At 36.0% G+C, this 26,323-nt stretch overlaps 1 protein-coding gene across 1 annotated transcript; it reads right to left on the bottom strand.

Annotated features, from left to right (window-relative positions):
* Nucleotides 1–11,535: 11,535 nt before the first annotated feature.
* On the bottom strand, nt 11,536–18,399 carry LOC126818245 (toll-like receptor 7). The gene is made up of 2 exons (XM_050545553.2): nt 18,284–18,399; nt 11,536–15,319 (listed from the first exon to the last, which is right to left on the bottom strand). Exons 1-2 carry the CDS (start codon nt 18,304–18,306, stop codon nt 13,435–13,437), a joined length of 1,908 nt encoding a protein of 635 aa, XP_050401510.2. The 5' UTR covers nt 18,307–18,399; the 3' UTR covers nt 11,536–13,434.
* Nucleotides 18,400–26,323: the final 7,924 nt, after the last annotated feature.

Here is a 26,323-nt window from a genome sequence, read left to right as displayed (position 1 = left end):
ATCAACATCTAATATACACTGTGAAACAATATCCTGGTTTCAATAAGATTAAAGGGTGACTAACTCATTGAATCCTGTTAACGAATCATGTGATCAAAACTATCAAATGCTTACTCAATTTGCATTATAACCCAAACATCTATATAAATAAAATCTGGTATGACATGTGTAACTAAAACACGTAGATTGTAAGCACAGGCACTTGAAGGGATTAAAATAAAACTTCTTACTACTGCTTGACTATATATTATAGTATATAAAAGGTATTTCAGCCGCCATCTTTGTTTTCACGTCTTCAAGGCATTACGTCTGATAACATCTCACAATACTCACTAGTTCTAACACTACCCGTCGTTTTTATTGCCAACGAGACCTTATTTGATCATTATTCAGTTTCCGATGTAATTAAATTGGCCATTTAACAGCGTTATTAATTACAAATCAAACGTGAAGCGCTGTCACTTGCCGAAATTCATGTTCAACGGCCCGAAAATAAGTTGTGTTTGTAGCAGTCTGTATCACCCAGTCCCTCATAAACCTATCCGTTACTCGATTATTTTTCTAGGAACTGGGTGATCCAGACTGCACCTGCGGCCTCGCTTCGTAGGCTCGATCATTTACCGACCAAATTTCCAGTAACGGATAGGTTTATGATCAAATGAGGTCTCGTTGGCAATAAAAACGACGGGTAGTGTTAGAACTAGTGAGTATTGTGAGATGTTATCAGACGTAATGCCTTGAAGACGTGAAAACAAAGATGGCGGCTGAAATACCTTTTATATACTATAATACATAGTCAAGCAGTAGTAAGAAGTTTTATTTTAATCCCTTCAAGTGCCTGTGATTGTAAGAGCCATAATATTAAATTTTAGTAACATTGATTCGAGTACTGTCTGGGGGCTAACGTTAGGTTAAACCTAGGGTGATATCGCAGAATACTGCCCATGCTGATTTAAAGGTTGGAGAAATGTCAACTTCATAGTGGCTGAACAGCTAAAACAGACAGATTGTCGAGGTATAGAATCTGCCAATCTGTTATATGTCAATTTCGTACAATAAATAAAAAAGGCCACAATTTTTGGTCCGATTACGATGAAACTTAGAATATATATTAACGATCAACAGATCTTGAAAGAGCTCGATTTCTGTTCGCACAAGACCGGAACGTCTATGTGAATAATGTATAAAGTCTGTGGATACCGTAGAGCCCACAATTAGTCCGATTTTGACGAAACATAACATAATATATGTTAAGAATCCAAAGATCTAGTGGGAGTTAAATTTTGGTCTGTATCAGTCCGCAACTTATTGGGTTATAGCCCTTGCCTTTTAACTTTTACGCAAAATGTGAATTACACAAAGTTTGTGGACCATCTAAAGCCCCGATGTAGACGAGGCTTAACATAATATTTGTAATTGCTGTGAAATGATTTTTCGTTTCCTGCTGGATATCTTGAAAGCGGCCATACCATCCCGGATTTTTGACTTGCCAATGGATTTTTGTAAAAGAGTAGTCTTCAAGGTGTATGGGTGCGAATTTTGATACTTGTATCCACATCTGAACGATTTCCATGGTTTAAATCAGTTATCTGCTGCACTAACGTAATCCTGTTTGAACGGCTCAATAATTTAAGATGAAACTCCCGGTCTAAGAAAATATGCGAGGAAGTAATTTCATGGCTTGGGCCAAAAAGTTTATATTTTCCCATATCTTGAGGTTGTGACTGGGATATTGACACCCCTCCGTGGTATTTTTGTGGCACTATTCTGGACAGATGTGACACTTTCTTCTAGGCCTTTCTTCGACTTCACGTTGTGGGATCAATTAGTTCAATCATCAATTAACTGACGCTGGAACACCGTTTATGTTGTTACTAAGTTTACATAATTAAACAAATACAGCAAACTACAAAGTTATGATAATACTTTTTGAGTTATTAAAATATCCACGATCCGAGTTTAGCATACTTTACAACTCTGGAACACCGTTTATGTTTTTACTAAGTTTATATAATTAAACAAATACAGCAAACTTCAAAGTTAAGTCTAAGAAAACTACAACATCTATTATAAAAACTTTAGGCGTTATTAAAATATCTACGGTCTGAGTTTAGCATCCTTTACAACTCAGACCTAACGGGTTAAAAACTACCGAGAAGGCTACGGTGTTCCCCCTCGCGGGGGACTAATCCGTGCAAGAGATGACTGGACTATAGCACCCTACTTCCAGCAATGGATACTGACATAACTATCGGTAAGTTAGTCTAAGATAGTAGTAAAATAATGCAAGCTACTTCATTACCCTAGTTTTCGTCACACATCATGTAGGTAAAGAATTTCTATGTTAAACAGAACACCTTTCTTAATACTAAAATAAACCCTATAGTATTATATTTCTTGAAGCAACATCTAGCCGTTGCTAGGATAGTCAGTAAATTCCCGAACATATACGTACGTTATCGCCCTTTACCACAGACAAGTGAACAATAGAGTTATCAATTCGAAGGCTGTGACACAAACGCGATGATATTTTCTATCGAGGAATCTGAGAGGTCCCAAACTGGGTCATTAGCCAATCGAAATTAGTTCCGAAATATGCAGGGTATTACGTGAAGTGCTTGATAAAGTGTACGGAATTAAAGCGAGATCACAACTTCTATTGAAGATGATGACAAGGTCGCGACGTTTGATCAATCTGTCAAAAACTTGGTTCAGACTGGGTGATTCAGCAGATAATGTATAACAGCTTTGCAATGCATTAATTTGTAAGTTGATTTATTTAAATTTGTATGATTCAAGTAGCAAGGAAATTCTTAGAAACAATTAATGAAAAAATCATTTTGAATCTTATATTAGTATTGTATTTGAGTTACCCAGTATTATTGTTGGATTCCATTTCGCTTTGTAAAAGTTAATATATTTTCGCTCGCTTTTAAAAAGTTACAGTTACCTACAATTTCGATGATACAGGCTTTAAGTGTATATCTACATTATAAATGACAACGGTCTGATTGCAAACATCTTTAAAATACCACTGTAAATTGAACTCATCATTCTTCTATTAGTGTTTAACGTCTGCTTCCACTGATGGTGATATCGCAGACATGTTATTTTATTTTATTATGGTTAGCGCACGCGCAGTGATCTTTCTTGGGGGCCAAATCGAAGTACCCGGTATAAAGCCACGAGGTGTAGCACCATGAGCCTTCTGTCTGACGTGGAGAGCGTCTATGGGAAACCGGTCGCCACATCCTACATACAACCCATGCATCTTTTCTTACTACATATTTCTGTAGCCTTGTGATCGTCTAGAATTTGTCTCTAGCTGTCTTTACTTCTGCTTCACGTTGTGTATTTACTTCTTCCAGTTTCTTAAGACGTTTGTCTTACCAGGAATAATAATGCATAGTTCGCTTCTACATTTTATATAGCTGAATACATATATGGATACAAGCATAGCACAAATTACAATACTATATAGCTAAAACCACTTCTCCACCCTATCCAGCCTCTCGGCTGTCTAGGAACTCAGATGTACCCTCGATCTCTGGAATCTAATGCAAGTCTGACTTACAGGGTTCCCCGGTTTTTTTTAAAGGTAAATGAATATCATGCACAATAACGCGTGATCATGGCCCTGAACTTGTGTAATTAACAAAATGATTGGTTACTTTAAATCAAATGATGCAATTAGAATGATTCCACTCACGTGTAATTCTGGTGGTAAATGAGTGACATATGTTTTCGATAAATAACTCTTTTTTATGTAGCAACTGTCAATTACAGACTAAGTTGATTTAAGTATTTTAAGTACATATCACATATTATGCGAATATGTTATTTCTCGAGCAAAAATTATACTAAAAGTATTACATTCGTCCCTTTCTTTAAGACTGTTTGCTCGGTATTGGGTAAAAGATCCCTTGAATCCTTTACAATAACCATACCAACATCTGTAGAATTATATAACTATTCATAAATGTAGCAGAAATCTAGAAAATCAACATATATCACCTCCCCCACTTGCAAGATTTATGCTAAATAGACAGGTAGGAGACTCTTAAAAACTGCCATGTACTAAACCCTATAATTATTCATGCATCAGGCAAATATAAATGATTACTATACCATAAAACAAAGCTGTGAAAGAAAAACACACATAATCAAAAATCAAAAGTTGCATGCAAAAGTTCTCCAAAAAAAAAAGTTCATCATTGTAAAATACTATGAAAATTCACTAAGCATAAACACAGAAAACACAAATTGTCTTTTTAAAATCTTCAAGTGTCCTAATTTCAAAACACTATAACACATCACATAATATTTATAAAGTTCAGGTTTCACTTAAAATTCTGTCTCAGGAAATGTCAATTTGGTAAACTGGTAAACCATTTATTCTTCTTGGATTGGTATTGGTCTGTTCAAGCTACCATAGTATCAAGTGGAATCTTTCTTTTTTTCTTCTAAGTATGATTGGTTTGTACAATTTTATCCGTCAATCAAACATGGCATTGCCATCCGACCAAGAACTAACTATTACTATTTTTTTAAAACTTTATTTTTGATATTAGTCTAACATTATTATTTCGAAATTTTTTTAACAAATCTTACTCTTAATAAAAAATAAACTTTATTTAAGTATTAATAAACTTTGATGTGTCCCTTTAATTATAAATCTTCAAACTAATTTTGACCTCTTGACCTAACTCGATCAGTAATGGACAATTTTATAATTATGTTTATGTTTTATAATTTCCGTTTCTGTTTTAGAATTCCTACACTGTTATTTTATATTTCACCGTCAGTAATGTGACCTTTTTGACCTAATCATTTACAATTTTGTATTTCGTTTTGACTACTATTTCCTCTTTTACATGTCAACCAAAACAACTATATTGTTATCATACACCACTAAATGTCTAAAACAAGCAGGGCCTTTGCCTATTTCAACACTAGTGTGATATAACATTATCGAGAATGTCAATCAAATATGGCCAGTATATGAATGACATTCCATTATTATTTAATTTATCTAGAACTATATCCCAAGCAAATGAGTCCGGACATCATGCACAACCAGAATATACCTAACTTTTAATAACACATATAGTTTACTATATCCTATATATTGTGACTTTACACACGTCAAATTTAACACAGTGTTAGAACCTATTGTTTATAATAATCTGACCTAATGTCAAATTACACATTCTAATCATCTCATGCCGACAGCTTAAAGCAATTAGCAGTATATATTAAACGTTAATATTACGTTTCTAAGCAAAAATTTAATTACATCAAATTATATACGGACAAAATTTACCGTTTAACTCCACTTTTCTAAAAAGTGTCATATTCTTAACTTAACCTCCTATTAAACTCGTATTGATGACTTTGCGATAATCTCACAATTTAACGAGCCTTTAATATTAGTTTTTCCCCAGGAAAACTATAACCAACATCCCTAGATTAACCATATGAGATTTTTTCTTTCATAACCCAACTTTTTAATCAAAAGTTAAATTACAGCAACTCTAAGGCCTGGACTAAGGGCCTTAAAATTATATAGTATACGAAACAACAAAAAACACAAATTAACGAATCACAGTAGAAACCACGGCCAACTAGAGTTAATCACTCACAACTTTATCCTTAGCTCTGCCGTCGTTGTCACTGCGATCCGGAGACAACATTAGTTCCTTATTTTATTCCCTATTCCGTTTCCTTATTATTCCTTAGTTATATTAAAACATTTTTTTTTTTGAAAACCTACTCCCTAAACTTTCTCTTTAACTTTAATTTTACTACAGGTCATGTTAACCCGATAATATACACACCTAACCAGTGATATTATATTGTTTAATAAACCTATCAATCTAAACTTATGAATGACTCTAATTTATTCTCTATACAGTTAAATTTTAAATACTTAGTTTCTAATCAGACTTTAACTTTAAATTAATATTATTTGGTCTTTAAACAAATTTAACAAATTCAATTTTCCAGAAAAAATGTATTTACCCAATTTTTCGAATATCTTCACAAGATTTCTTTTTTTTCCACCAGACTTTTTCTGTTGCTGGATTGTATAGGTTTTCTTCTTAACGTCTTCAAATATGTATTCGTCTTCTAAAGTGACTTCTTTACCCCAAAGGTCGAAACTGTCACGGCAACCAAATGGAATATGTAAGACTATGCAGTGCTATGCAGTCACTGATTAGATGTGGAAAATATGTGATGCTTACTCTCTTTTCTTCTAATCTTCTTCCAAATTTTCTGCTTACCCTAAAGGTCGAAACTGTCACGGCAACCAAATAGAATATGTAGCACCATGAGCCTTCTGTCTGACGTGGAGAGCGTCTATGGGAAACCGGTCGCCACATCCTACATACAACCCATGCATCTTTTCTTACTACATATTTCTGTAGCCTTGTGATCGTCTAGAATTTGTCTCTAGCTGTCTTTACTTCTGCTTCACGTTGTGTATTTACTTCTTCCAGTTTCTTAAGACGTTTGTCTTACCAGGAATAATAATGCATAGTTCGCTTCTACATTTTATATAGCTGAATACATATATGGATACAAGCATAGCACAAATTACAATACTATATAGCTGAAACCACTTCTCCACCCTATCCAGCCTCTCGGCTGTCTAGGAACTCAGATGTACCCTCGATCTCTGGAATCTAATGCAAGTCTGACTTACAGGGTTCCCCGGTTTCTTTTAAAGGTAAATGAATATCATGCACAATAACGCGTGATCATGGCCCTGAACTTGTGTAATTAACAAAATGATTGGTTACTTTAAATCAAATGATGCAATTAGAATGATTCCACTCACGTGTAATTCTGGTGGTAAATGAGTGACATATGTTTTCGATAAATAACTCTTTTTTATGTAGCAACTGTCAATTACAGACTAAGTTGATTTAAGTATTTTAAGTACATATCACATATTATGCCAATATGTTATTTCTCGAGCAAAAATTATACTAAAAGTATTACAGAGGTTAAGAAGGCATCCGTATCTCCAAGCGACATAAGCCCACACCAGATATAGAAACCACTACCACAAGCTAGGGGTGACAAAGCGCGGCACTCTAAACTACTAGGTCACCCAAGGGATGGTAAAACGTAGCTGTTCGACAGATTCCATTGGTAATGAGATTAGTTACATTTTTAGGGGGTAGGGATACATGTTTCAGTATAAATCTCTTATATAATAATCAATGCAAATGATTTCGGATTTTTCTGCAGTTGGCATATTGTCCAAAGTTTAAAAAAATATATATATTCCTATTCAGCCTGCTTATCTAAAGAAGGAAAATAATTGACATTTTGAAAGATACATGTAAATTTTGTACATTTTCCATGAAATGGTAATAACAATTATATTTTTGAAAAAACAAAACAAATCCAAATTAAGAGTATTTTCTAAGCGGTTTGTTTACAGCCTGTCCAATTGTTTAATAAGAAAGATCTTTTAAAATTTTGAACAAAAGGCCCATGGACCTGAGATGCACCGCTGTACATAAAGCAGCATGTATGCTTAAAGAGCCATCATTTTAGGGGCATTCTTCTTATGGCTAATCGTACTGTGCATAAAATAATATTAAATAGGTATATTGTTTTACAAACCGGGCAATATTCGTCACTTACTTTACCTATCTTACATAGCTTTGTCTTTGACCATAATATATTATTTACAATTGTCCCCCGCCTTTCGAAGAAAGCAGGGGACTATTAAAATGGGTTCGTCCGTCTGTCTGTCTGTCCATCACACTTTTTGGGACACAATAACTCTCCTTCTACTTGACCTAGAATATTCAAACTTGTTGTAGGTGTTTATTAGGTCAATGCCTTAATGGAGTTCGAAGATGAGCATTTTCTGCTTAGGGTAAGTAGAGATAAGCAATTTGATTGGTTGATGCTTTGGGACACGATAACTTAAGTTCCAATTAAGTGAGAGTGATGAAACTTGGTGTATAGTTTCATTACATCAATACCTCGACTAAGTTCGATATTGAGTATTTTCTGCTCAGGGTAAGCAGAGGGATAAGCAATTTGATTGGCCGAGACTTTGGAACACAATAACTCTCCTTCTAATTGAGCTAGAATGTTCAACCTTGGTGTAGGCGTTTATGAGGTCAATGCCTTGAAAGGGTGCGAAGATGAGCATTTTCTGCTTGTGGTAAGTAGAGATAAGCAATATGATTGGTTGATGCTTTGGGACACGATAACTTTAGTTCTAATTAAATGAGAGTGATGAAACTTGGTGTATAGTTTCATTACATCAATACCTTGACTAAGTTCGATGATGAGAATTATCTGCTTAGGTTAAGGATCAATAAGCATTTTGATTGGTCAAGATTTTGGAACATAACAACTCTGCTTCTAATTGAGGTTGAATGTTTAAACTTGATGTAGATGTTCGTCTTGACTTAGTTCAATGATTAACATATCGAGCTAAAGCTAAGCAGAGATAAGCAATTTCCTTGGTCGATGCTTTGGGACAAGATAACTTTGATTCTATCTGATAGAGAGTGATGAAACTTAGTGTATAGTTGATAATCAGTTTGATTGCTCGATACTTTTGAAAAAAATAAATGTGCGATTAATTAATATGTGTCATCTATTTATTTGGAGATTTCGGCGGGGGACACCAGCCTCTCTGTTGGCTTGTATAATCTAAGTTAATACATGAAGGAAGTTTATAACTACAGAACACGTATTCCATAGGTGTATGATCATACACTCTATATTCATACTTTTGGGGCTTTGTCATATTGGTAACAAAAACATTAAAGATAAGATAAACATCAATATGCTTGTGTTAATAAAACATTAACAATAGAAATTTCATACAACTTATATGTAATCTATTATACTATTCAAAAAAAGTAGGGGATATTTGATTTTGGGGGCATAATACTAAAATATGCAAATGACTACGAAAAAAGTCACTATAGAACCTAACAGAAGAAACATTTCCAGTTACATGTGACGCCCAAACGCACCAATAGCTACCACATGGAATGCAGGTGATGCTTGGGATCATCATGGGGGTCCAACCCAAGATTTGCACGACTCTGACTTTGAATGTTACAGTCATTGTGGCATTGAATTCCAGGGTGGAAACATCAGTTTAATTGTTTTAGTGACCAGAAAACAAATTTTGATATGCGTCGGCTTACCCAAAATGAAAGGTTACGTGCCCTTGGCATGCTACAGATCGGCACAACACAGGCGGTTGTGGCGCGGACGATGAATGTTTCTCAGTCTGTCATAAGCAGGCTATGGTCCAGATACCGTGATACACAATCTGTACAGGACAGACCACGCTCAGGTCGACCAAGGGCGACAACTCAAGCCCAGGATCGATTTATCCGTACCTTGGCCTTGAGAAATCGTGTCATCACAGCAAATCAGATCAGCGCTCGTCTTCAAACAGACACTGGTGTGAGAGTGAGTGGCCAGACGATTCGGAATCGACTGCATAGGGGTCACCTTCGCGCCCGACGTCCTCGTGTGATCCCTTGTTTGAGAGATCATCACATTCAGGCAAGACGTCGTTGGTGTAGGGATCGTCAACACTGGGATAATCGACGCTGGAGCAATGTGATGTTTTCAGATGAGTCAAGGTTCACTGTTGATTTTTTGGACAGACGTAGGAGGGTGTGGCGTCGTCTAAACGAGCGCTTCCAAGACGTTAACGTCATCAGACATGATCGATTTGGGGGTGGTTCTGTTATGGTGTGGGGAGGCATCACTGTTGCTGGAAGAAGGGCTTTACATGTTGTTGCAGGGCGTGTTACAGGCCAGTACTACCGGGACAACATCTTGGCAGTCCATGTTGTGCCGTTCGCACGACGTCATGACCGCCGTTTCATCTTCCAGGATGACAACGCAAGATGTCACAGGGCCAGGATCGTTACAGGTTACCTCCAACAACAGAACATCACCACATTACCTTGGCCAGCACTGAGTCCCGACCTCTCCCCCATCGAGCATGTCTGGGACATGCTTGGACAGAGGTTACGTCAACGTCAACAACGTCCTGCCAATGTCCAAGAACTTGCTGCTGCGTTGCAACAGGAATGGGACAATCTGGACCAAAATGACCTTAGACGTCTCATTAGGAGTATGCCACGTCGGATCAAACAGAGGAGGATTTACCCGTTACTGACTTGGTTGTGATGCTGTGGTAACTTTGCTGTTTGACCCCGGGTATCATTTTACCCTTATAATGGTCAGTCTGTGCCTTACTTAGTCTAACGATCATTTGGAATAAATCGATGAATGTGAACTTCATTTCATTTTGTCATTTGTTTCTTCGTCAGTTTCATTAGGTGACTTTAATAACACTTAAAAATCAAATATCCCCTACTTTTTTTGAATAGTATATATACGCATGAATCAATATAAATAATTATTATCTCCGAATATCCCCAGTAAAAGCCGTAAGTGCGTTACTTTTATCATTAACTGACATATTGGAACCTTTGTCGTTATACAGATTACGATCATCGGAATGGTTTCAACATTAAAGTCAATGGTGGAGAATTACTATTATGTATGGAGGCTTATAACTACCATTCTTAATTTCTACTTTTCGCCCCTTTTAGTCGCAAGGTAGAAGTTAAGACAAAATGTGAGACGACAGCATGCTAAACAAACCAAAATCGAGTCGAAATTAGGAAATTAAGAAATAAACACACCGCGATAATAGCACCCCTCGTTGTGTTGTGACTTCTCCTTTTCTACTTTTATTTTGGCTTAGTGTGTTGTCGACTTTCGACTTAGTTATGTTTTTGTATTTATTCACGTCAGTAAAAATACAAAAATCAAAGGTCGCTAATATCGCCATCAATACTAGACTTTATCACACAGACCATTGCACGTGTTCAAATGTGACCTGGAATGTAGAGACTACGTTCAGGGATCATAATCCATAAGCCAATATCGAAAAGAACCGAGGTCATTTGGAGATAAGCCTATATTTCATGTTTCGTCAAAGGGACAAAAATTGTAACCTGTAGAGGGTGCACAAACAAATTGTGGACGGACGGACAGGGGCGTCGACAATATACGTCCACGTGAAAATGTGGGCGTATAAAAGTGGATAATCGAGGCTTTATTTATTATCTTAACAACGGTAGCAATGACAATCGGAGCTACACTTTTCTTCGGCTCAGGGTGAAGTAATTTGACTGAACTTTTTGAATATATTCCCTTTTCATTATCTATCTTTTATCTATTATAGCGAGATCTGTCAGTCCTTTATCTAATGTTACATAATGCTCCTTTAACTAGACCTAACAAAAAGTAACTTTAACCTCATTTCATTTTCTAACGTGACTAAGATTTCACTTGTCTGTGTGGTACATTTTTATATATTTCCGATTTGTTTCGGTATCGGTTTGGTGATTTATATGAATACTTTGTACGTTAAATGCACACCGTTAATATATAAAAAACAAATATAAAATATGTACTATTTTAATAATCTTATTGATAAAAAAGCTTCGTGGGTAATAAACAGTTCTGAACGAAAACGATGACAGAATAGAATTGGTATTACTTTTTTTTTGTCTAAAACACACAAGCAAAAAAAAAACAAATGTAAACTTTATTTCGACAAAAGCAGGCCTACTACAGATTGTGTGTGATACATATACACAGAGAAAAACACCCGAACGTTTATGCCCCCATGAGAAGTTTATAAGTTTACGTATGCACCCACGTAAATAAATATATGCAAATATATACAAGTGAAAGCAGCCAGTGCAGCACGTAACAGATCCGTTGTGCCATAGAAAGCATGTTTAGGTTATCAGCCATTGGATTGAGGAAAGTTTCAAAATCGCTGTGTCCACTGTCTGTACTTCACAGCGGGACCGCGACAACTCACTACAGCGGAATGCTCGGGTGTCATTGAGACAGATTGGGCGACCGTTGGGTCACCACTCCTCCGCCCATAATCGATTATTGCAAAAACATGAAAAGACTGATGTTGTAAAGGACCGTCAACGTTCTGGCAAACCTCGCAATACGTCAGCAAGAGACGACACATCACTACTGAGACTCGTGGAACATCATTGTTAGCGCCAAGCACTATGTTAAAAAGGAATGGTTACCTCACCACCACCATCCTTCTGGACTGTTCGTAATCGGGTTAAATCGGTTGGATATGGAACTACGAGACCCATCAGAAGAAATGAAATGAAATGAAATGGGGTTTAACGTCCTACTGTTCTGCTCCGATACTGGGCTAATGAAGACGGGCATACGCCATACAGTGTGCTATGAGGGAAATTTTGCCCGGGCAGCGGCACCATCGCCTACTCTTATATCGAATCCCAACTGCCAAGGGATCTTTTACGTGCATTCCAATGTATACACGGGACCTCGGTTTTTCGTCTCATACGAAGGACTAGACAGCTGTCCTTTTCAGGCCCTCTGTCCTGCATCACTGACAAGGGGGAACCACGCCGGAAAATCTGGATGAACTTTCTCGGCCAATGCAGGGATCGAACACCCGACCTCCAGGCTAGCGAGCTAGCGTCTTACCCACTTAGCCACGTGATCCCCCCCTCATCAGAAGACATCTGCACGGCTAGCAGGTTCCATGATATAACTGTAAGCGTCCACTGGTAACAGGTTAAGGTAACATTAATGACAAACGGTACCAAACAGAGATCCTCTTTAACAAGGCCAATGTTTATGGACATCAACCCTAGATCACACCAAGCGCGTGTCGTTTCGATTTTCTGCTTCAGTAGTCCACTGCTACAACACTACTGGTATCCATTTGAGCATATCTGGGACATTCTTGGGAGTAAAATACGTCAAAGGAATCGACCAGTGCAGAATCGTGACGATTTGGACAATCATAACATCGGATCAAAGACTATACTCAAATACTCTCTGTGTATGTAAACATCAATTTGTTTGGGTACAGTACTGATTCCAAGCATGACTATAATTATGCCCGAACATTAGTCCACTCACTATTATACACCGGCGCATTTTATAAGTAAAATAAAACATTAACAATAAATATTTGGTAATTAGATCTACAGATTATATATTATAGTATATAATATACGCATGAATCGAAAAATATATATTTATAAACGCCGCTGAAGATGATACATATTATTTCTAGTAATATAATACCAACACAGTTAAAACCCAGCTCTCTATGTATAATATTTCCTAGATAAAACAAAAATACCAAAAATTAAAAATACAAAACAAGCCCTATACAAAATGAGTAAATCAGACTTTTCTTCTCTTAAAATGTTAAAATACAGGATCCAAATGGACTATACACAGACCACCCACCTCCCGAGTAGAAATGAAATAGGGTTTAACGTCCTACTTTCATGCAGCAAGTCTTACCCAGTAGAAGCTGTGTGTACTCTGGCTTGATCATAATTGATATGGGCGTTTTAGTGATGTTTTTATTTTATGCCAAAATACATCTTCTTCGCCTTCATCATCCCATGAGATATAAGTAGTTGTTTTTAATAGGGCGTTCAATGACTTACTCATATTAACTGTTGCTATATTTTCTAGTAATACGACTACTATTGACTCTATACTCATATCTATAACTAGTTTCTGGGCTAAACTCATTTCAAACTGACACCATTTACTTCTAGCAAAATCATTGGACAAAACAACAAGAACTTTACGACTGTTCTCCATATGCTGTACAATATTATCCATGATAAATCTTCCAACTTGAAAATTTCTTTCATGGATACACAGTTTAATATTTTCACCATCTTCCATGATAGGTACAAGATTATCTCTAACCCAGTCTCTATCTTCTACACAGTACGCAACAAACACGTCATAAACAAAATGTTTCTCTGCAATATCCAATAACTGCCTAGGTCTGTATCTCAACATATAAATATGATATTTAATATGCCAGATATATTTGTAGATAACGGACATGATGAAAATAACAAAGATAAAGAAACACGTAACAGTTGTCACTGAAATAAAAAGTCCTGTGTTGTTCAGACATATTTTTTCAGTTATGTTGAGACAACTGTATCCCTTAGGATATTCAAAAAACTTGTCTGGTTCTCGATGAATCCACTGAATTAACCAAACTAATTCACAATTACACACGAATGGGTTGTTGCCCAATGCTATTATTTTCAGCCTTTCTGTTAACATTTTAGGCAACATTTTATTTGTAATAGTTTGAATTATATTGTCCGCCACGTTTAAGTCTTGCAAATCAATATTCTTTTCAAAGAAATTATCAGGCCATGATTTAATTCTATTTACACCAATATACAAATAATTTAGACGGTGAAGATATTTAGCTACAACATTGGGTATATTTCGTAATCCACATTCATTTAGATATAAGCTTTTAAGAGATTTCAGAGGGGCAAGCGCGACATTTAATTTTTCCTCATTTTGAACAAAATCATTTTTAGACAAGTCTAATTTTCGTAAATTATCACATCCATCGAAGGCATGTTCGTTCAAGTGATCAGTAGATAACATGTTTATTGACAGAATTAGGGTAAGAATTTTGCTGTTGTTGAAAGCACGGTCTTGTATAATTAACGGATCTGGACTCCCTTGACTGTTGATAGATAGCCAGGTCAGAGACCTGAAAGAATGAAAATAATCCGTTTTCAGAGAGACGATGCCGTTTTCATTCAAATTCAGGTATTCCAACTTATCCATACAGTTTAAGTTTTCTGGAAAAAAGTTATCAATATGGTTGCCCTGAAGAGTTAATTTCTTTAAAATTGGAAAAGAGGATTGGTGATCACAAAAGTTTGGCAAGTCATCCAAATTGTTGTTATTAATAGTGATGGACATTAGACTTTTAATAACGCCCGCTACGATGGTCGAAATTTTGTTATTCCCTAGAAATAACACCCTTAAGTATTTAATAGGTAGAAAGGTCGAAATATTAAACAATTTGATTCTGTTGTCAGACAAGTCCAAAAAGTGAACATTTGATAGATTTTGAAACACATTTTCGTCGATACTTTGAATGCTATTATGGCGTAATTCAATTATTCGTATCGTGTTGCTGATATTTAAAAACGTTGTTGAGTCGATATGAGGTAAATAATTATTTTTGAAGTTTATTGTTCTGATTCTCCGTGGAAATTTTGGAATGTAGGTTAGATTTGCATTCCCACAGATTGCCGTGCGATATGAACATCGACACAATCCTGTTGAACAGGCATCTTGAGCATTCACAGATGGTAAACAGAAAACAAGAATAACGATGACCAATTTCTTACGTAAGTCAACCATCATAAAACAGCGCCTGGAAAATAAAAATACTTATTTTAGAGACGGTTGACACAAGCACTCAAATCGTTTACTCTGGGGCCATTACTTAACCCTAAAAAGTTGCATTAACATGTGTCCTCATCTGATTTGGAACGTGCAGGATTTGTGGTCGAAAAGCAATTCGATGGGGTTCTTCTTCGCATAAATTTTAAACGATGCCCTGTATCATGTTTATAAGCTGACTACTGACAAGTGGGTATTGGGCATTCTAGACAATAAAATGATGGCCGAATGGTTAGCAAGTGCGCGTTGTATCATAAAGCCTGTCATTGAGTCAACTGGTGTGGTTTCGAATCCCCAGTTGTACGTGACAAGGAGTAAATGAAATGAAATGAAATTTAACGTCCTACTGTTCTGCTCCTACTGGGCTAATGAAGACGGGCATACGCCATACAGTGTGCTATGAGGAACATTTTGCCCGGGCAGCGGCACTATCGCCTACTCTTATATCGAATTCCAACTGCCAGGGGATCTTTTACGTGCATTCCAATATATACACGGGACCTCGGTTTTTCCCCCTCATCCGAAGGACTAGACAGCTGTCCTTGTCAGGCCTTCCGTTCTGCATCACTGACAAGGGGAAACCACGCCGGAAAATCTGGATGAACTTTCTCGGCCAATGCAGGGGTCGAACACCCGACCTCCAGGCTAGCGAGCCAGCGTCTTACCCACGTGATCCCCCGTTACAAGGAGTAGGGTCGCCTGTCTAACCTCGTGGGTTTTCTCCGGGTCCTCCGGTTTCCTCCCACTGCTAAAGACCCCTACGCGCAAGCGAATTATTGAAATAAAATTAAAGCATATGTTAGTCCCGAAATGACCTAGTTTGTGTCGAGTGGATGTTAAACCCCATTTCTCTCTCTCTTTCTTTAGGCCTGAAATGTTATATAAACTATTAATTAGATATTTATTAACAAAACAAGACCATATGGCATCGGATACTAGAGATTTTAACTAGATTAGAACGGTTCGCCATTTAAAAAAAAAATAATTTAAAAATGGGTAAGCGAGGCTAAGTCTCGAATATACCAGTGCCCTTGTTACCACAATGCACACAGTGCACAAAACTACAAACAGTTATAACTTGACTCAGAATGAAGTAATTTGAATGGGGGTGCACACTAAGCGATTTTTAGACCGTACATCGTGGGCGATTGTCACCAAACTGGTCGTTTAAAAAATAAGTTGTCGCATACTGTGCGCCAGGCGTTTACAAGATGCAGCGGATTTAAACTTGGGGATGGGAGTGCGGATGAAACCAAGTAAGCGTCCCTAAGGTTCACAAAATATAATAACAAAATCAATAATAATCAGAGAGAGAGAGAGAGATGGGTTTAACGTCGACTCGACACAAACCAGGTCATTTCGGGACTAGCATATGGTTAAATTCTATTTCAATAATTTGCTTGCACGTCTTTAGTAGTGGAAGGAAACAGGAGGGCCCGGAGAAAACCCACGAGGTTATAACAATCATAATATGAAATAACTTTATATGTCAACTTGAATATAGTAGTAAGTAGTTAAAGATACATTATGGGAGATTAAATAAGAGCTGGCAGTTTTCACTATAATAATTAAAAAATGGATAATGTAAAGGGAATTTGCTGAAAATTTCAGTCAAATTGATCCACTCTGAACCGAGAATAAAGCGATTGAATTTTGGGCCTAGCCCCGATCATTATTACTATAGTCGGTACGATAAAAAAATATAGTCTCGATTATCCAATTTTTTTTATTATTTAATCATGAATGAGTGTTGAGCAGCAGATCGGATCCTAATCCAGCTAGTAGCACAGGCTAGCGATGACATCGAGAGTTGATTACGGTCTGGATAAGTTAATTAATGTCTAATTAATAATTTAGATAACATTTCAGGCTTTAAAAAGACCTGCAATAGGCAGATTTAGCTCTTGCATAATGTATGTTTAAGTTGTTTATTTCAGTGACATGTTATACAAACATGACATGTGAAAATCAATATAAAATTAACACCCTGCCAAGTGGACCTATATGTCACTACATTAATTAACATACACAAATTACTAAGCGTGAGTCACAAATTTAGCAGACGCTGTAGATTGTATATGTATATTAATTTGTCATTATTTTGCATTTGTGTGAATTGTAAATCTGAAATCGCTTCATTAAACCAGTATTGCAGTACTGTAAGGAACAGTTTAAAATAAAATGTTTTTCATCTTCTGGAAAGTTCTTTGCACACATTTGACAGATTCGATCTTCAACCTTTTCACCTAAAAATCATGAAAGGGTAAAAACAGCATCTAAACTGAGCCAGGACTTATCACTTATCATCTGTTTGAAAACAATTGCAGTATATAATTTCTTTGTCGCGCATCGGATTCGATAAATATGACAATTCCTTGTTCCAACAGGCTTAGGAATGTACATGCCTTTTTGATCGCTTATCACCCAGGCTGCTTATATTTTGGTACTTTCTCCTCCATCTCGTATAACTGACCCAAGTGTAGCTGTCTGTCACGATACGTCTCAATATTTTGGACGATGTTACCCAACGTATGTCTACTCAAGTCGGTTTGAAACATATCATTGGGGGTACAGTCCAGTTTAAACTTATTTGTTTTAGAACACCCAGTATTCTGTACTTGTGGTTTTCACCCTAAATTGTGTTAGAATGAAACAATGATCTGGAAGTTGTTTTGTAGCTCCTGTTTATATAACATTAAACGATTTACATACACATCATGGTGTACAAAAAGGAAATCAACTACTAATTTACCAACTGCATCCCGACTAGATAATGATAAGCAATCCACTAATTATGGATTTATGGATGGCGCCTTAGATTTGGACCCCGCCCCTATTCGCAGCTCCTCGATCAGCTACTGGATATACCTCTATTAAAACGATAGAATAGAATATGTATACTATTACGCAAACAATATTATCTATATTTACTAACCTCTCTACAAATGGTTTAATCATGTCCGTGGTGTTTCATGAGTCATAACACACATAACTAATAGGGATGTTTGGGAAGGAAGATCAAGCTAATACACTGTGCTCATTCAATCCTGTTTACAAATCATGTGACCCACATATGACTTTCTGTTGTAAATACAATTTAAGAAGTAAATTATCTCACCCATTATAATGTAAAATAGCTTCAAACGCACAATTCCCTACACATATAATCACAGTTTGTATTGATATAAGTAATTATGTCACAACTATTGAAGAATGGGCCACTAAAATAGTTACCTAACAGTTTTTCTTTGTGGTAATGCGTTCCACATTTTCGAAGCGATATTTCTCATGATGTGCAGGATGCCAAGACATCACCCAGGCGAAATCTCGCCGTTTCACCTTTATTTCAATGGGAATTGGGTTACTATATGCTAAGCTATGTGCAGTACAGTTTGGTTCAGTTTAATTGGAAATGAAGAGAGTTATCGGTCCGTACCTTTTTGTCATTGTAAGTTGTTTGGGGTCTTATTAAAGACATTATTAATGTTCAAACAGGTTATTTATTAATTAAAATATAATTCAGTGACTATTTAGTCAGCCATCATTGTTTACAACTCTATTCTCATACTACAGCGCCACCTGGACACAGACCACTAATTATTTACTTAGGGAGTCAACTTGTATTGTCTATATGTATTAAACTATTAATGTCAACATCTCCCTTTTTATATAAAATAAAATTTTAAACACAAATTAAACTTCACTCAATTAAAGTAACAAACTAAACATGCAATATCCAATTGTTTTAAATTCACAGAACAAAATATATTTAGTTATCATAGTCTCTCATCCATGATGGTTTCCTGCTTACTCTTCCACTAGCAGTTCTCAATAGATTTGGTTCATTTATATCAGGTTGAATTTCTTCTTGTTGTTCATTTGGTCCATTTGGTTGATTGTGCTCTAGTTCAAAATTTCCTGGAAAGTTATTGTCTCCATTTTGTCCACCATTTTGAATTGTGTTGTCAACTGGATCATGATTAAGATATTGTTCTGTGTAGAAAGGTTTTAAATGTTGTCTATTTCTCCTTATTACTGAACCATCATCACTTCGTACCATATAAGATCTTGGACTGTTGTGTTGATATAGAATTTTACCAGGAGTCCATTTCTTTCTATCAAAATTCCAAATGCTGATTGATTGACCTGGTTGAAGTGGTTTCAAGTCAATTGATGTTTTGTCAAATTGTTTCTTTTGACCTTCTATCTTCTTTTCTCTTTCCTTTTGAACACCTATCTGTCTTGTAGGTCTTAGATATGATTTGGATATTGGTAAATTAGTTCGTAATCGTCTTCCAAATAATAACTGTGATGGAGTTTTCGATCCAAGAACTGGGCTGTCTCTGTAGTTTAATATAGCTAAATAAGGATCTTGTTTATCAGCTTTAGCTTTGATGAGTAACTTTTTAACAATTCCAACATATTTTTCAGCTAACCCGTTACTTCTTGGATAATGAGGACTCGATGTTTTGTGATTTATTCCCCATTCAGTTGAAAATTTTCTAAATTTTTCATTTGAAAAATTTGTCCCATTGTCAGACACAAGGGTTTCTGGAATTCCATGTCTTGCGAAGATGGATTTCATTTTTAATATGGTTTCTTCAGCTGACAAATTTTTCAACTGAGCTATCTCAAAGTAATTTGAATAATAATCAACTAACAGTAAATAGTCTAAATTATTAAAATGAAAACAGTCTGCTCCAACTTTTAACCATGGAATATTTGGTCTTTCATGTGGTTGAAGTGTTTGATTTGTTTGTTGATTTTTATATGTTTGACATATTTCACATTTTGTTACGTAATTTTCAATGTCATTTGACATGCCGATCCAAAACATACAGGATCTTGCTCGAGTAACACATTTTTCAAAACCTAAATGTCCTTCGTGTAATCGTCTCAGCATGTCGCTTTTCCACTCTTTAGGAATTAACAATCTATTATTTTTGTAAATTAAACCTTTAAAATTTGAAAGTTCATCGCGGAAGTTCCAATACGGTTTTACAGTGTCATTTAAATCATGACGATTATCTGGCCATCCATTTTGAATGATTCTACGTAATTCTAATTGTTCATTATCAGCTTCACACGATTTTTGAAAGTTATCTAACATTGTGTTACTAAATGGTAATAATGCATGTACCACATGCACATAATAATCTAATTCCTGATGAAACTTTAAATCTTCAGGTTTTGGGGGTTGTGGTGCTCTGCTTAATGTATCAGCTACTTTTAAGTCTTTTCCTGGTATCCATTCGTACTCAAAATTATACTTTTGTAAACGTATCATCAATCTTGCTATTCTCGGAGGTGCGGATGTCAATGATTTTGTAAATAAAAATTTTAATGGTTTATGATCATTAACAACTTTAAATTTATTCACACCATAAACATATTGATGAAATCGTTCTGTAGTAAATACAATTGATAACAGTTCTTTTTCAATCTGAGAGTAATTTTTCTCAGCATCAGTCAATGTCCTTGATATAAACGCGACTGGTCTGTTATTTTGTAATAGTGCACCACCTAAACCATATTGTGAGCTGTCACAAGTTATAGTAATATCTTCTTTTGTATCGAAGAATTTTAAAACTGGTGCTTCTGTCAACATTCTCTTTAGCTGTTGAAATTTTAGTTCATGGTTTGCTGTCCATACAAACACATTTTTCTCTTTAATTAAGTCTCTCAATATTGCAGTTTCTTGAGAAAGATTGGGTAGGAAATTAGCTAAGTAGGTCAACATCCCTAGAAATCTATGTAGTTCTTCCTTAGAAGATGGGCTTTTCATATTTACAATGGATGAAATTCTATCCGGATCAATTTTCTGACCATCTCCAGTGATAATTACACCAAGATATTTTACCTCAGTTTTATTCAGTTCACATTTATTTTTATTCAGTTTTAAGTTCATTTCACGACATTTGTCTAGTGTAGCTTTAAGTCTTTCATCATGAATTTTCTGATTTTCAGCATGTATCATTATGTCATCTACATAAGCTTCTACGCCTTCATGATTTTGAAATGTTTGACTCATAACACGTTGAAATACTTGACTAGAAATGTTTAAACCATAAGGAAGTCTTTTGAAACAAAAATTACCAAATGGAGTTGAAAATGTTGTTAATTTTGATGACTCTTCATCAAGCTTTAGCTGCCAAAAACTTTCGGTAGCGTCTAATTTTGTGAATATCTTCGAATTATTCAGCCTAGCAGTCATCTCATCAATGGTTGGCATCTTATATTGGTCTGATATGATGTACTGATTTAAATCTCTGGGATCTAAACAGATACGTAGCTTACCATTAGGCTTCTCTACGACCACCATTGCATTTATCCACTCGGTTGGTTCATTTATTCTCTGAATAATACCATTCTGTTCCATCCTATTCAACTCTTCCTTGACTTGTTCACGAATAGCATAAGCTATTCTTCTGGGAGGATACTGGACTGGTTTAGCATCATCTTTCATATAGATTTTAACTTCAGGCACATTTATACCTTTTATTGTTTTATTAAAAACGTCATTATATTTATTAAATATATCATTGTCTTTGTTATTTAAACTTTCTACTCGTTTTATTAAATTTAAATCTTCACAGGATCTCAGCCCTAAAACTGGAACCGTTTTATCTCGAATAACTATAAAGTTGACCAATTTCTTGTCATTCTTTATTTTAACCATAAGAATAACTTCACCAGCTATATCTAATCTTTGACCATTATAGGTAACTAGTCTTCTTTTGGTTGGATTTAATCTTTTTCTAGATATTTGTCGATAGACATGGTAGGGTAACACATCAGCTTGCGCTCCACTGTCTAATTTAAATTTAACTTTTCTGTCTTGAACACCAACTTTGGCTTCTATGTTCCATTCTAAGGTATCTTTACTATTGGTATTATTTTCTTTCACCATTGATATGTATAAATTATCTTCATCATTTGATTCATCAATAATTTCTTCATTTACCATACCAAGAAATAAATCTTCATCAGAATTGTCTTCAGTAAATTGGTCGACTTTCTTGGTCCTGCACATTTTACTAAAATGACCTAATTTATGACATTTGGTACAAGTTTTACCATATGCTGGACAATCATTATATTTATGATTGTAACCACATCGTTGACAAGTTTTGTCAAACTTCTTCTGGTTTGTTGGCTCATATTTATGTTTTGTTTCTGTATGTCTTCTATTTTCATCTTTTCTTGGATGATTATTTGTTTTTCTCCCTTTTTTACTAAAGGCATCAACGGTTTGGTGACATACTGCAGTAGCGCCTTCTTGACCTTTAGATGTCATTTGATTCATCTGTTTAGTTACATTTTCAAATGTCCTGCATTCCTGTATGGCTACTTCTAATGTTAAATTTTTATTGGTTAGTAATTTCTGCAGCAAGACTGGACTACTTATTCCTTCTACTATCTGATCTCGAACACTTTCGTCAGACATCTCACCATAAGCACAGCTTTTTACTTGTTCCTTGATTTCTGTCAAAAATTCATCAAAATCCCTTTTCTCTTGCTTTATATTTCTTAAAATATGCCGTTCATAAATAATATTTCTGGCACCAATAAAATAATCATCAAACATTCTGATTAAATCTTCTATTGAGGTTTCATTTTCACCCTCTTCTTTTATTTGGAATGTGGAGGCTATTTTCCTTCCATCTTCACCAACAAGATGCAGCAATCCAGACCTTTTAACATCATTTGGTTGATTCCTCGCTCCAGAGGCTGTCAGGTACAACTCAAATTGTTTCTTGAACGAAGTCCATGCTTCCTTCTTATTTCTACTATTTGTCAAATCTAATGACTTGGGAGGTGGTAGATTCTGCATACTTGCTGTCACTTTAAACTTCTGACACCATGTAAGTTGTTTGGGGTCTTATTAAAGACATTATTAATGTTCAAACAGGTTATTTATTAATTAAAATATAATTCAGTGACTATTTAGTCAGCCATCATTGTTTACAACTCTATTCTCATACTACAGCGCCACCTGGACACAGACCACTAATTATTTACTTAGGGAGTCAACTTGTATTGTCTATATGTATTAAACTATTAATGTCAACAGTCATCAAATGATGACACTGACGTGCTCAAAGGAAGTCCCTAAAACAATCTACTTTTGTGGCTTGGGCAAGACAAAAGACCTCAGTAGTGGAACTATTTCTATGGTGATCTCTCAGAATACTACCCATTCATACAAAGATAATGCGAAATGAATCTATTGAAAATTTTATTCTAATTACTAGTCTTTGCTCTGAGCGAAGTTATCCCTGTATGAAGTTTTGACAAGAAGTGGCATAGATTGTGTATTATCGTAGCCTCGACTCGCCATTTTAAATTAAATCATTAAATAGCGATCGTGTTTAATCCGTCAAACCTCTGCCATCCGATATCCTAGCGAGTTGATTATAGGCTTGGTATTGAAAAAAATATCTAAATAATAGTAACATTTGAAGCCAGAATAATGCATCTTTAATTGTTGATTGACTGACAGTGAAAGCCTGTGTTGACAATATAGTTAAAGAAACACAACTCCACATAAGCGACCTTTGAAATTGGATGGCCACAGATCACCAATAGTGTCTCCATTGACTTTCATGTTAATTCTGGTCTCTTAGACCCGCTCTAAGTTTTTCCCAAATTTTAGTTCGGTAGAACGCGTTCTACCACATATATTATGTAGCAACCTTTTGCTAAAAAGCATGTATGCGCTTCATCATGGAAAACTTGAGATACTCAAACTGGAAGTAAAGACAAGTAAACTTACAACTTTGCGCCCTACATTTCAACCTAGCCAACCTCTTAACTCTCGTATCCTTACGCTTCGAAATCACGAATATTCACCAAAATCTTGCATACAATGTATATTCCAGCCCTTTTCTACGATTCTACACAAAAACGTCAACAATGTTCGCCATGCAAAAGAAGGGAAAGGAAGAGAAAGACTGAAATAACTTTGGCCCTTTTTGTAATTAATGACTTGTTTGGGGCCTCTCAGTCTACAATATAAAAAACAAAACCAGAAATTGTCTCAGGTTAATGACATGGTTTGTTGAATGTATGAAAGTAGACCCTCTAAAATGCAACATTAACATCATTTTATATTCGAAACATGGCGGAAGTATATGCAATTAAGGTTACTATTATCTGTGTGGTACAGTTTTATGTATTTGTTTCGGTACCGGTTCGATGAGAGAGAGAGAGGGAGAGAAATGGGGTTTGACGTCCACCCTTCACAATCTAGGTCATTTCGGGACTAACATAATTATGGTCTTTAGCAGTGGGAGGAAACCGGCGGACCCGGAGAAACCCCGCGAGGTTGGACAGGCGACCCTACTTCTTGTCACGTACACCTGGGATTCGAAACCACGCCAGTTGACTCAATGACAGGCCTTATGATACAGCGCGCGCGTGCTAACCATTCGGCCATCCAACCCCCGTATCGGTTCGATGATTCATAGGAATTTACGTGTACTTTGTACGTTAAAGGCGCGCAGTTTATATAAATTCCAAGATATAAAAATATGTACTATTTTAATAATACAAAAAGCTTCATGGTAAATGAACAGTCGTGTACCAATCTGATTAAAATACAGATCCTATTTCGTTTCGTTTTTTTATAGTTCAAAATTTCGTTTTACTTGTCTTTACTACACTAGGATCTGGAAGAGTTGTTATATAACCCGCGTTTTGGTTGATGTGTGGGATTAGCCAATGAAACGGTCTGTTGTAGCGAGTTCTTGGCGTGAGATTCACGGAACTGTGGGTATCCTACTAGAAACATCAACGCGGATTGGTTAATCAAATGTCTGACCTCATAGGGTCAAAATCCGCTCGCATGACCCCTGATGTGACCTCCCACTACAACTGGTCTAATCTTCAAATAGAGACCATCGAAAGTGTAAAAAAAAACCCGAAACGAAATATAGATCTGTATTTTAATCAGATTGGTCTTGTATGAAAACGATGGCAGAATTAGCATTACTTTATTTGTCTAAGACACATAATTTGAAATAAAAAAAACGGCAATGTAAGCTTTATATTAACATACATTTAACTTGGACCAAATGTTTTCAATAAAAGTAGTCCTGCTTTAGATTTAAAGATACTTTCCCGTGTACAAACTGGGTGATTCGATGATATATTTGGACTAAAACCATATTCAAACTGATTAATCTATCAAAATTTTGCTTCAAATCCTTCTCAAAACACTGTTTACTCAGGGGATACCCCTGCTATAAAAAAAATCTATTAAAAGAGGTCATGTTTGTGTCACGTGACTTAGCTGACGACTACCTAGCAACGGGTGCAAAGTCGGGGGAGAATTCATTGTTGATTTTTATCTCAGAAAGTGTTGTATGTCTAACTCTTCATAAAGTTTATCAATATGTACATCAAGCGCTCAATCTCCGCGTGCAACCTTTGGCGTCACGCAGGTGGGTTGGATGGCCGAATGTTTAGCAAGTGCGCGCTGCGCTGTATCATACGGTCTGTCATTGAGTCAACTGGCGAGGTTTCGAATCCCCGGTTGTACGTGACAAGGAGTAGGTTCGCCTGTCCAACCTCGTGGTTTTTTTCTGGGTCCTCAGGTTTCCTCTCACTGCTAAAGACCCCTACGCGCAAGCGAATTATTGAAATAAAATTGAAGCATGTGTTAGTCCCGAAATGACCTGGGTTTTTTTCGAGTGGAAACCCTTAATTTTTGTCCTGTATGCGCTCCATGCGTGTTTTTTTTTCAGGGAATCCAGTATTTTTCCAGTAAGATTGGATATGTCTACTTCCCATTTCTCTCTCTCTCTCCAAAATTGCCATACTTTTATTGGAAATAAATATATTTCTGGGAACGCATCTTTTAAACTCTATATTATATAAACATCAGTTTGCTTGGGTACAGTATTGATTCCAAGTATCAATCTATTGGTGTCCAGTCAGTCTCCCACACAATACCATGGCGCATTTTGTAAGA

Source organism: Patella vulgata, chromosome 4 (genome assembly GCF_932274485.2).
Source record: "Patella vulgata chromosome 4, xgPatVulg1.2, whole genome shotgun sequence".
NCBI lineage: Eukaryota > Metazoa > Mollusca > Gastropoda > Patellidae > Patella > Patella vulgata.
Note: the sequence above shows the minus strand (reverse complement) of the source record. Positions and strands in the feature narration are given on the sequence as shown.